The sequence below is a fragment of the Pituophis catenifer genome, unplaced genomic scaffold, assembly GCF_029215685.1.
Source record: "Pituophis catenifer annectens isolate HBS135680 unplaced genomic scaffold, rPitCat1.0.hap2 SCAF_6, whole genome shotgun sequence".
Lineage (NCBI taxonomy): Eukaryota > Metazoa > Chordata > Lepidosauria > Squamata > Colubridae > Pituophis > Pituophis catenifer.
Window position 1 is genome coordinate 66,465,627 of NW_027256886.1, and position 13,195 is coordinate 66,478,821.

The 13,195-nt window shown below is 40.0% G+C and overlaps 1 protein-coding gene across 1 annotated transcript in view; it reads right to left on the reverse strand.

The window, feature by feature from the left end:
- The window catches only part of MYOF (myoferlin), a 101,567-nt gene that overhangs the window by 85,506 nt on the left and 2,866 nt on the right, over positions 1–13,195 (reverse strand). Inside the window, 2 exon segments of the mRNA XM_070946096.1 lie at positions 5,052–5,143; positions 9,238–9,293. Of these exon segments, the coding sequence (XP_070802197.1) occupies positions 5,052–5,143; positions 9,238–9,293 (148 nt within the window).

Genomic DNA, 13,195 nt, shown 5'->3' on the forward strand with positions numbered 1-13,195 from the left:
TGGAAGTAGCTGATTCAGCACTGTTGGAAGATGACTGATTTGATGAATGAGGCTCTAGGCCAGTGTTTCTCAACTGCTGGCTGGGGGATTCTGGGAGTTGAAGTCCACCCATCTTCAAGCTACCAAGGTTGAGAAACACTGCTCTAGGCCCTAGTAGGATATCTACTTCTGGTTTCACACTATATATCAGGTATATAGCCACAAGAAATGTATTTCTAGTCATCCGGTGTTGCTGGCTATAAATTTGCTCCCTCACTATCAAATACCTATTCAATTATTGTACATACCAGTTATTTATTTATTATCTGAATGAATCTGGGTCTGTTCTACCACACAGTAGGCCAGTTATGTTAACTGCTTTTAACTCTCAAGCAATCTGGCACATACACTCTTTGAGAGGAGTCAAAAACACTGGTGATATCTGATAAATTTTATGCCAGCTATTACCCTGCTCATTACAACAGTTGAACATACTGCTGAAAAAGTTTATTCCCATATTTTGAAAATATTTGCTTACTCCTAGAATCATAGGAACAGCCAGCATGTGCCTTTCCCACCTCTGATCAGTTGGCAACCCTTGTTATAACTATTGCTCCTTAAAATGGCTCTGTTCTCAAGAGGATTTGTTTATACATTCATTATTTGCGCTGGGCACGAAAGCCAACTCCCCAGCCATAAAGAGCAGAGCCAATATTTGTAATGATCAGCACTGGACTATTATTCAAAACGCAAATAAAAACACAGCTGATACCAGAAAATATATCACAAGCTTATTCAGACACGGAAAACCAGAACCACCTGAAATCATAGTTTGGATGCTAGACTAAACTTGTTAGGGAGTTCAGATAAGAATATATCTTTCTTGTGATCTCAGGAACATTCCTCTATACCTTACTCAACGAAAGCATTTTAAAACAGCATATGCCCCAGGCTTTCATTACATTACAGAACATTCTGAATGTAGCCTCCAAAATGTATTTTTGTACCTTCTGATTTTAAATTGTTATTAAAAAATTGGGGCTACCAAATCTAGCCTGCAACACTCAGGACAAACAGCAGATAACAGCAAACGGTTATAGAAAAACTACAACTTGTTTTGCAGCCCAGAGAAGGTAGCATTAAGTAAATTTGTAGCAGAACTTAAGGTAATAATGTATACTGTGGATTGGGAACTTCCGCATAAGTGTTTTATATCACTTTAGGTTTAACTCTGAAACTGATGCATCTCCTAATGCCATTAGGTCTTATCTGGTTTGTTCGAAACTACAGCTGGTTTGCACAGCTTCTGGATGTTCTGTTTACTTCCTGATGATAATTCTTGCTTCATCTTTGCTCTGAGCTTCTGGGTTCAAGTAAGCTATTATTCTCTTCAGCATCTTGCTGCTGGAGCTTGTTTCTTTAAGTATGCATTGTTCAGAATCTATTTCCTCATAATTAATCCTCCCTCTTCAGTTCAGCCTCCTGCAGCACCATGCAACCACGACAACACCTACTTGGGAAACTGTTTGTTGGAAAGTTATCAAAACCAACGGGGTACCATTTCAGCTTCAATTCTCAGATATTTTTAAATGGAAGATTGCCAGGAAGCCTTTGGAAGATTTAAATTGGACTCCTGTGAGATTCCATAAGTTGGTTCATGACAGTGATGGCCGTCGCGTGCCAAAAGCGGGGGAGCGCGGGGGGTTGCGCGCGTGCGTGCCCACACCCACAATTCAATGCGCCCCACCCTCCACCCCCACACATGCACATGCAACCACCCTGTGCTCCCTGTTTTTGACACGTGATGGCCCGGTGGGCCAGGTAGGCCCATTTTTCACCCTCCCCAGGCTCCAGAGGCTTTCTAGGAGTGAAAACGGCCTTCCCCACCCCCCTGGAGGCCCTCTGGAGGCTGGAAACGGCCGCTTGCCAACTTCCGGTTGCCCGGAAGGCCCAAAAATCAGTTGGCCTGCGCGCTCATATGCACTGCAGCTGAGCTAGGGCAATGCTCGCGTGCCCACCAATATGGCTCCACGTGCCACCTGTGGCATGCGTGCCATAGGTTTGCCATCACGCGTGCCATAGGTTCACCATCATTTATGATGTTGCAGACAAATCATGTCCACATCTCTGGGCACTCCAATATACCTTTCCTTAGAATCAGATCTGAAGCACTCCAGAGCACTATTGTTAAACACCTTAATTTACCTTTATCTTGTGATTGACTTCCCCTTATTTCTACCCTAAAAACTTCTTATTTTTATTAGCAAACCATCAGATGAACATACACAAATGTACCTACTGAAAAATGGGGAAGGGTGGGGAGAAACACCAAAGGGTTGGGGTTTTTTTTGAACAGGTAAGATGAATTGTGTTACTGGAAAACTGGTGGTATTCAAGGGACAGAAGACTGGTTAACATTTGTGTACTCTCCCACTGCTTTGCTGGATATGCTGAGGAAAAAGGATAACCATGGACTGGAATTGCATTTGGAAGTTGGCAGAAGTGAATGTGATCATAGGTCAATTTCAAACTCTGTTGTGAAAGCCTGGAGGGTGGTGATGGAAATACTGTTAGACTTTATTTACGGAAGTTAAAGGAACGTCCTCTTATTTCTTCTCCCCTTCCAAATGCTTCTTCAAAAAGACCTCCTTGAAAAATATGGAATGAAGCTTTAGGGATGGGACAAAAAATCTTAACTCATTCAGCCATTAATCAGTTCATTAATTCTCTTAGGCTAAAATTATCATCTTTTAAACCTTTATATAACCTTCTACACTCTGCTGTTCTTACTGCAGATGTTCTGAGCAGACACATGTAGGATACTACTGTCTTTACTCGCAAACTATTTAAATATTTTAAACATATTCAGTTAGTGATCTTCACCTCTGATCTTAGATGTTACATTTTATTAACTATATGGGAAGCATCTTTTCTCATTCAGAACAAAAAGTGTTTTATAACTTAGTTCCACAACAAAAAAAAAAGTTAAATAAAACTTGCTTATAACATGTCCTAGAGGAAGTCACCATAAGAAAAATGAAAAAGTGCTTGCAGGAAATGGTTCCTTAAATAAACATTACACTGTTAACTTTGAATTAACCCTTATGAGCAAATTTTTTACATATGAATCACAATATAAATTTTGCAAGATGTTGAGTTAGACTTCTAAGGTCTTAGAGTTCTAAGATAGAATATTTGTCTAACTTCCAGAACACAAACATGAAATCCAATTGTCCTGCACAAAGTGATTCTGGAATATGGGAATAAAAATCACATACTTGCATATATTTGTGAGACTGCCAATAGCATCACATGGTTGCCAGCCACCCTCCCATTCATCCAGCTGGAGAAATGTCAGTTTCCGTATCCTTAGGTTGCTTGGTCTCACTGACATTTCCACAAAAGACATATGCCTTTCTCTATTTCAAATAAATAGGGGACACAGTGGCTCTGTGGCTAAGACCCTGAGCTTGTCGAGCGAAAGGTCTGCAGTTCAGCGATTCGAATCCCTAGTGCTGTGTAATGTGAGCTCCCATTACTTGTCCCAGCTTCTGCCAACCTAGCAGTTCAAAAGCACGTAAAAAATGCAAGTAGAAAAATAGGGACCACCTTTGGTGGGAAGATAACAGTGTTCCATGTGCCTTTAGCATTTAATCATGCCGGCCACATGACCACAGAGATGTCTTCGGACAGCACTGGCTCTTCAGTTTTGAAACGGAGATGAGCACTGCCCCCTAGAGTCGGGAACGACTAGCACATACGTGCAAGGGGAACCTTTACCTTTACCTTTATTCAAATAAAACCTGACAAATATTAATGTAAATCAGTTATAAACAATCTCATTAGACTATTTTCTTTACTTGTTAAACCAAAACAGAGAATTTAAAAGCAGCATTCCAAAAAATCAAATCAACTATTTGATGCCTGCAATATGAGAAATACTATATAATATGTCTGCAGTGTTGACACAAATATTACTAAAGACATTTTTCAGATCATAGCAGTGATCTGGTTCTTTTTGGCAATACTCTTCTAAACCAAATGTATAGGAGGCCTGGTGGCGCAATGGTTGCAATGCAGTATTGCAGGCTAACTCTATAACCACAGCCTGGAGTTCGATCCTGACCGGCTCAAGGTTGACTCAACCTTCCGGATAGAAAGCTAATGCGATTTGTCTCATCTCTTATACAAAGCTAGTGTTAATAATTCAGAAATATTGACTGGTAGACATCACTGAATGACAGTAACTAGGACCAAAATTTCCATTAAGTGGTGCAGTCATAAAATATGTTGTCACCTGACTTAACCACAGAAAACCCACAGTCCTCACTGCACAGTAATTAAGCGACGATCATAGGTTATTAAGTGAGAACCTCACATAACTGTAACTTGCAACTTCCTGCCAGCTTGCAACAAACAAAGTTAATGGGGAAGCCAGCAGGAAATTACAAGTCCCGGGGGGCTTGCTAGCAGGCCAACAAATGGATGAGTTCTATGGAGTGCAATTGTTGTGCAAGGGCTGAAGGGCAGGTACTCCGGAGGGCAGGAAGGCACACAGGTGGCTGATGCAGACCAATGTGTATGTGCCAGGGGTGGGTACTCCAGAGGATGGGATGGCACTCAGGAAGTTGGTGGGAATGGCAGTAACTTAGAGGAGTGATTTGTAAGCTTCTCTGCTGGCTTTCACATTGCCGAAGGGAAAGTGGCAGAGAAGGTTGCAAATGGTGATCACAAGATCATAGGACTCTGCAACCATTATAAATGCAAGCTAATTGCCAAACACCCAGATTACAATCACAGGACTGGGGGATGGGGTGATGGCTAGAACTTTGAGGACTGGCCATAAGTACAACTCATTCAGAGCCATTGTAACTGAATGGTCTCTGAACACTGTTAACACAGGAATAGCCTTACTTTAATCATAAAGCAAAAAAAGCATAAAATAGCATATCTGATTTTTTTACACTTTACGAAATAAATAAACAGCATTGCAAAAGTAGTACATTTAGTTTAAAATCATGAAATGTTTGTTCAGAAATAAATGCACTAAAACTTTTAGTAAAATAACCTACTTGTTCTGCCCTATAGTTTCAAAATCTTTCACAATTATCTGCAGGGATGATGAAATATCCAGTGGTAATCCTTTCAAATCAAATTCAAGAATCTGTGTGAAAAGAATTGCAATAGTCATTAAAACTGATTTAACCCAGAACTGAACATATACAAGTAGAAAATGAACGTATTTCAGGAATAAGTATTTTAAATATATATTTTTTAAACTCAGTTATCACGTGAAGGTGAATTTTTAACATTTGTTCTGCTATGATACAAATATCATCTATCAGATGTAACTCAGTTTACAGCTACATCTGGTTAAATCTTTTAAAGCTAAAAATAACCCCTATTATTAGTTTCTATAAATATTTATTATCAATAAATGAATTTGATATGCAAACAGCAAGAGATGAGTGGAATAAAGAATTAGAGTTTCCTATATTGTCTAGACAATCGGAAAGTGTTTTAACTTCTATACCTAGTCTGGGTGTCGGCAACCCAAGGCTCCGGAGCCGCATGTGGCTCTTTAGGCCCTCTGCTGTGGCTCCCTGTGCTATCACTGCTTGGCCCCACCCCTCGCCCCTTTTATTTTTTATTTTTGGATATTTTTGGAAATCCAGGCTGGCAGAGGAATGATCAGGTGACCCTCCTCCCCCTCTTCCTCTTGTGACCCCCTGGTGGGCTGTGGATGAGCCAGGAGCCTGCGCACACGCCAGGAGACCCTCCTTAAGTGAGCAGCCACCCGCCCGCACGCACCTTTCCTGCGCTTTGGCGGGGCCAACCAGTGATGGGACGGAGAGCTACAGCAGAGGGCCCAAAGAGCTGCATGCAGCTCTGGAGTTGCAGATTGCCGACACCCGATATAGGACAATATTTGATTGATGTAACGCTTCTTTAAAACATATGTTTTTACAACTTCCTCAATACAATTGAGCCCCCAAATTTTGTTGCTAGGCAAGGTAGTTGTTATGTGGAGCTGTGCCGAATTTTACAACCTTCTTTTGCCATACTTGTTAATCAAATCACTGCAGTTGTTAAGTGAACGATGCAGTTTTTAAGTGAATCTGGCTTACCCCATTGAAGCCAGCTGGGAAGATTACAAATGGTGATCACATGACCCGGGAAAGTGCAACTGTCATAAATACATGCCGGTTGCTTAGCGCCTGAATTTTGACCATGGGGATGCTGCAAAGGTTGTAAGTGTGAAAACTGGTCACAAATCACTTTTTTACAGTGCTATTTTAACTTTGAACGGTCACTAAACAAATGGTGTAAATTGAGGATTACCTGTAATCTAAAAATAAAAAACCCAACATGCATGGAATATTGTTTTTTAAATCAACTGGGAAACAAGTGTATTATTGATGGGGAATGGTGGGTTTTGGGTTGCTCTTCTTCCTAATATTTTAGGCATTGGTGGGTTGCTACTGGTTCGCCCTGGTTCAGGCAAACCAGTAGCAGCGGTGGCAGGAGGCTCCGCCCACCTGCCCAGACGTCATCAAAAACGCTCTGCGCATGGGCAGAAGCACTGCGTGCTCGCTTTGCAAGCGCCTGCGCACTCCCAATAGCAAATCAGTAGCGCTGGGATTTGAAACCCACTACTGATTTTAGGGTTACTGTAGACGAGCAGTTGTGACATTTGGAATGGATGAGCAGAAAAGAAAGAAATATTAGGTATATTTAACACATGAAGTTGTGCAGCAACGAACCCGCCCCCTCCTACTTGCAGTGCTATTATACTCATTAGCTAGCTATGTTGCCTTCCCTTTCATCCAACCTTTCTAGTTTAGGATTAGGGTTAGAGTTAGTTTAAGATGTGAGTATGTGTGAAAGTATGAAAGAAACACTATCTTAACATATGCTGTGTTGCCACCTTTGAGTCCCCAATCCCACACCCACACTTGTTTTCTGGAGGGGAAGAGAAGTCAAACTTTGGGAAAATGTTAGAGACAAGAAAAAACAACCCACTCACATACCCCACCCCCTTCCCCAAAATCCAGACTAAATAAAACAACCACCCAAACCATGGCAACTGCATCCCTGCAGCTCTTGACTGTCTCAAATAATGAAAACCCCAGACAAAAGATTGCCTGCCCAGACAAAAGATTCTCGAGAAGCACACATACACAATATTTACACATTTCAAAGGTTGTGAATGATTCCAAATAATTATTGGTTTGTTTGTTTAGATTCCCAGAAATTGTAACTGTGGTGCTGGTGCAGATGTCAAAATAGTAATTTCTATAGAAATGGAAATGTTGCCTATCTAAGCATTTCAAAATATTCAAGTGCTCTGGTATGATTGGGATTATGATTGGGATCTGGTATGATTGGGATCTGGGATTAACATTTATCAAAAACAGAGGCCTGAAAAGGATATGCATAAATAAATCACAAGGAAGAAGAGGGAAGATATTAACCAGACTGTTCCTTTATTTTAACTATTTGTTTAGGAGGATAAAAATAACCTTGAATTTAGATTGCTCAATTTTAATACTAACTCCTGCCTTATTAATAAAAACCGAACTTAACTCCTGGTCGATGCAGCTGTTTTGAGAAAAATACAGGAATTCTTTGGTCTGTTTGGGATTTTTTTTTTCTGCTTAGCCTATAGTCTAGAAGTCACCTGGTGATTTCCCACTCAAATCATAACTTCCAAATCTGATGCATTTTTGGATTGACTGTGCAAATTTATTTTGCTTTTCACAATTCAGATTATAGGTGGGGAGGTTGACAATCACTGGAATTAGGTGAGGGAGACTTTATCTCCCATGGGTAAAAAAATATCCTCAGAAACAGGTATCTCAATTGGGAGGAAGTCCCTCCATTGGTATAACTGGAGACTTCCAGATCATCAATGTTGGCTACCTGGAACTTCTCAGTCTTAGAACAAGGCCTCCATGTAATCCTGATCAAGACATGAAGAATGGTCAGATTCTTAACAATTAAACTTAATGGAAAGGATATAGAAGTTACTGAATGATATGATAGTAAACCAATTATATCAGAAGGTGATAGATAACCTGTTGAATTAAGGGCTCTGCTTAACGTTTTGGGGAGAACATAGCTGAAGATCACAAATAGGTGGAAATATATATATATGTGCTTTGAGATGGACAGTTTTGGGATTTTCTTTATAGTTGGCATAGGGAGGTAGCCCTCAACTGGTCAAAATAGAGCCTGCCCATCATAGGATATGATAAGTTACGGCAGCTGTAAAATGGGTCACCAACTCAACATTATGAATTTTTTTTGTGGCAGTCATTAAGCAAACCAGTGGTTCACTGTGGGCTGATTTTACTGACAATTGGAAGCAAATGCTGGTTTTCAGCAAAAACATGTAAAACGGTCACATGACCATGACAGCAACTGGTCATAAGTTGATGACTACTTTACTCCACAATTTAATATGCTTCTTTCTAAAAGTGGCTGTTCCTTTTCACTAATCATAGTCAGGAGGACCTTCAAGAACCATCAAAAAAGGTCCTTAAGAGCCATATGTTGCAATCCATGGTTTTGTACTTATCAGTGACAGCTGTCACTGTCACCATCCCCAAACGAACAATGGCCAGAAGACCCCAAAACACTACTATGTGATTTGACATGCCCAAGGAAGTCCTTAAGTCCTTAAGTCCTTAAGTGAAACATAATTAACTCCTCAAATATGGTCACTGACTGTAAAAAGACTGCCTCCATGAGCATCCACCAGGAGAGCAATGGAGATTGCAAAGGATAATGTGTTTAATGAGGTCTCATGCAAATGCAGTAAATTACATCAAACACTGGGATGTAAACATATAACGGTAGTATTTGCATAATCATCTCATTGCACATAGGCCATCATTTTGGCAGTCTGTAGTCTCCTGCAGAGGCTGCTAGTTGGCTGCTACTAATTACAATCTTAGCAGGACAGGAAGAAATTCTACTCCTGAACTGAGCAGAATTACAGTAACGGAGTTGGAAGGGACCTTGGAGGTCATCTAGTCCAACCCCCTGCTCACGCAGGAGACCTGTACTAGGGATTCGAACCAGCGAACTGCCGACCTTTCTGATCGACAAGCTCAGTGTCAAATATACAACACATGTGTTTCTCACTGTCTTCTTGTTTGCAACAGTCAAAGTCATGAAAGAGGGCATGTGACTGAATCTTATTAAACACATTGTGCTTTTTCCTACATTATAGGGACAGAAAGATCAGGTTACCTCATTCCAAACAGGGTTGAGTTCACTATCAATTTTCTTTGTTTTCTTTTTCTCATCTGGAAATAAAGAAAGAAATGTGTTACTAGTGTGGAAAAATAGTTTTTAAAACTCCATTACAATTTTTTTTTTAAAAAAAAAACTTTTTCATGGCTATGATAATAACTCATTGGTAGAGTTCATCTTTACTATGTGGGCCTGGGTAGACCTATAACATTTCCAAATGCTTCCCTTTTTTTGCAACACTACCCAAGAACAGCTGTTAAATATATAACATCTCTTCAGCTTTGACATTTTTACAGCAATGGCTCTCAAACACATCAGTCTCAGAACACTTCTACAGTTTTAAAAATGATTGAGGATCCCAAAGAGCTTTGGTTTATGAGGGTTATATCTATTGATATTTACCATAAGAAATTAAAATTGAGAAGTTTTAAAATATTTATTTGACTTAGCAGACCTTATGTTGACAGAAAAGTATATCAGCAGATATTCTTTTTCCTTCTGATGATCTTTATCCTACCTCTAATACTCTTTTCTGTGTCACGGCAATCACCTCTCATCTAAGATGGTTGATTTTTAAAGTGTGGTCTCGGCAGAATGGGACAACTCGCTGCATTCAACTGGCCATGGTCAACTCACCACGGTTAATTCGCCACAGGTCAACTAACCATGGCTAACTTGCCACAGTACAACTTGCTGCAGGGCAATTCAACAATTCAATTATTTAAAATAATTAAAATTTTATTTTAACTTTTGTCATTCACATTTCATTTCCCCCCTCCTTTGGCATCTTTTCTTTAATGATTCTATTCTACTATTCCTTTGATATTAGTGCAACTCTTGTATCACAGTGAGTTGTCCCATGGGGAGCTGGCCATGGCGAGTTGGTCACAGCATGCTGGCTGCAGCGAATTGGCCATGACAAGGATAAATCTCCATGTAAGATTCAGATTGTCCCTTCAGCTATTTTTTCCCATGTGATTCTAACTGTATTAATTTAGGACTAGATCAGTGCTTCTCAATCTTGACAGCTCTAATATGGACTTCAACTTTCAGAATTTCCCAGTCACTCATGCTTAAAAGTTAATTTTTATCTTAAAGTTGCTGAGATTGAGAAACATTGGACTAAATCATTATTAATATATTTTAGTTGTGGTAAATAGAAGGACACTCTGATCATTTCAAAAGATGGACATTTAACCTCAACACATTTACATTGACTAAATATAGGTAAAAACTGCACAGAAAATCAGTACTTTTTAAATCAAATCCATACTTTCAATCTATAGAATCTCTAACAGAAATAAGAAAAAGCCAAAATACAGTAATTTTATTCCAAATAAGCCAGCTATTATAGCATGCATTGCACTAAATCTGTTTTTAAAAAGTAATGGAAGGATTTAATAGTGATTTTTTTAAAAAAGGATGCTTCAGATATATATTCTCCTTCTGTTCCAAATATGGCTAAATCTGCATAGCTTCCATGAAGTTCAATTACAGAACATACTACTTCTGCTAGATATGTGTGGGAAGAGCAGAAAATTTGGTCCTTATTTAGTCAATGTGGAAACTAGTGATTCACATTCCTGTAATAAAACTCTAACAGGAATTAACATTTTTTAAAAAAGGAGTGTGTTAGATATTAGTTCCGGCTAGATCACAAAAGATTTGCAAGTCCCACTGAACAAATATCAGCTGTAATGTTATATTTAAGCTAAAAATCTATTATAATCCCATGCAATTTTGCCATTATTTAATATTAGCATACACTGTTACAATTGAATTGGGCCCAACATTTTCTACAATTGATACTTTGAAATCTCAAAGTATGAGCTTATCACATATTTTTTGAAGAGAAGTGCTAAATTTAAGTTAAATTTGCGCGTATTGTATATTTATCTAAGAGTAAGTCTTACTGAGGTAAATGCTGAACATGTGAGATCTCATCAAACACTGCAAGCTCCACTGTCGTACTGTATAATCTTCACTTATTTCGTTTTAGTGAAATTCTTTAAGCACATTAGTTAATCCGCAATAAACAATACCAATTTATCCATTGTGGTTGTATTGAAGATGGTGGTGTTGTAATGGTAAGACAGTTTTCACGTAAGAGGGAAAATGGAGAACAGCAGAGAACTGAACCCTTGTCTCTGTGCTGAAGGAGCAGGTGATAGAAAGCTCTCACAGTTCTGTAAATTATTAAAGTACCTGGATTTCTAGATTATTATCACTACAAGTAAATATCCATACTCAATAAGGTATTCCTCCTCATCCTCAGCTATATCTCCATAATCAGTGGTGGGTTCCTCCCGGTTTGGTCCGGTTCGGCCGAGCCGGTAGCGGTGACGATATGACGTCACTGAACCGGTTCTCCCCCCCGCCCTCCCACCCACCCACCCACCCACGTTATTCTTACCTTTTATTTGGTCCCACCCCCAATCTATTGCTGCCTCCTGAGTCCCAGCTGATGACTAGAGGGAAAAAAACTGTTTAAACTCTTGCCGCGGAGCTTCAAAGGGCTGTCCTACACCTGATCAGTGTTAAAAGCAAACAAATGAGTCAGGTCGTAAGTGCGAGGACTGGTCGTAAGTGCGAGGACCTTCCAGAAATGACTCTGACCAGCTAGCCACGCCCACCTAGTCACATGACCTCCAAGCCACACCCACAAAATAAGCCACACCCACAGAACCGGTAGTAAAAAAAATTAGAACCCACCCCTGCCCATAATGGTTTGTGGGAGTGACCTTGGGACACAGGAGGTAGACACCCCCATTGAAAAATCCCATATAAAGTCTGCTTTATAATTCCTTCATTTAAGTTTAATGCTGCTTTCCAAGGAAGCTTTAGAAGCTAGGTTTAAAAAAAACAAGAAATATAAAAAAATATTAAATTCAGTTATGGAGGGCAACATTTTCTGTGTTTGTTCGTAGAATACCTGCTAGGACGTTGTGAGCAGGGCTGAATTAAGGGCCCAAAAGTAGGTTGATGTTCTCAAATGAATCACAGAAAAATGGAATAGAAGAACAAGTAGAAACAGATTACAAGCAAGCAATCTTAAGGATACAAAAGTGCTTCTCTCTGAAGGAGTGCTTTAAATTCACTTGGGAGGATTTTAAAAAGGATGCTCTACCCATTGGCTAATGCAGCTGCATGTTAGCCAATCAGCAGAGTGGACCAATGGGGCTTCCAAGCAGGGCCAAGGGATCTTCAAGACACCATCCATGGCTAGCATCACTTCATGTTAGCCAACATGAAGCAAGCACTAGATAGGGCTAGATATAAAAGTGACATGGCGACGTTCGTTTTACTTTGGGTTTCTATTGTTTCCTTTTTCCCTGATATCGTCTCCTTCTCCCTGGAGGGAGGAGACAGATCACTTTGAACCAGTGGTGAAATTCAAATTTTTTTACTACTGGTTCTGTGGCCGTGGCTTGGTGGCCGTGGCAAGGCCTGGTGGGCATGGCTTGGTGGGCATGGCAGGGGAAGGATACTGCAAAATCTCCATTCCCACCCCACTCCAGGGGAAGGATAGTGCAAATAAATAAATAAATAACTTTATTGTCATCGTACGTGTATACACAGTATATCCATACAACGAAATTCACTTAACACCCAAAGGCCAGGTCTCCAACACACATAACAATCCCCAAACACACTCCCACCCACCACAATTTTCCCCTAAACCACCCAATCATCCACACAACAGACCAAGTAATACTGTCCAACAGCTCACTGATGGTGGCCCTTTAGTTCATTGTTGAGTGCAATTATAGCTCTGGGATAAAAACTATTCAGAAAACGTGTGGTCCGAGTTTTAATTGTTCTCTATCTTCTGCCAGAAGGCAACAGTCCAAAAAGATTGTAAGCAGGATGGGAAGGATCTCTGAGGAATGTTATGCAAGTTTCTCAAACAGCGAGATTCGAAGATTTGAAGATGCAAAATCTCCATTCCCACCCC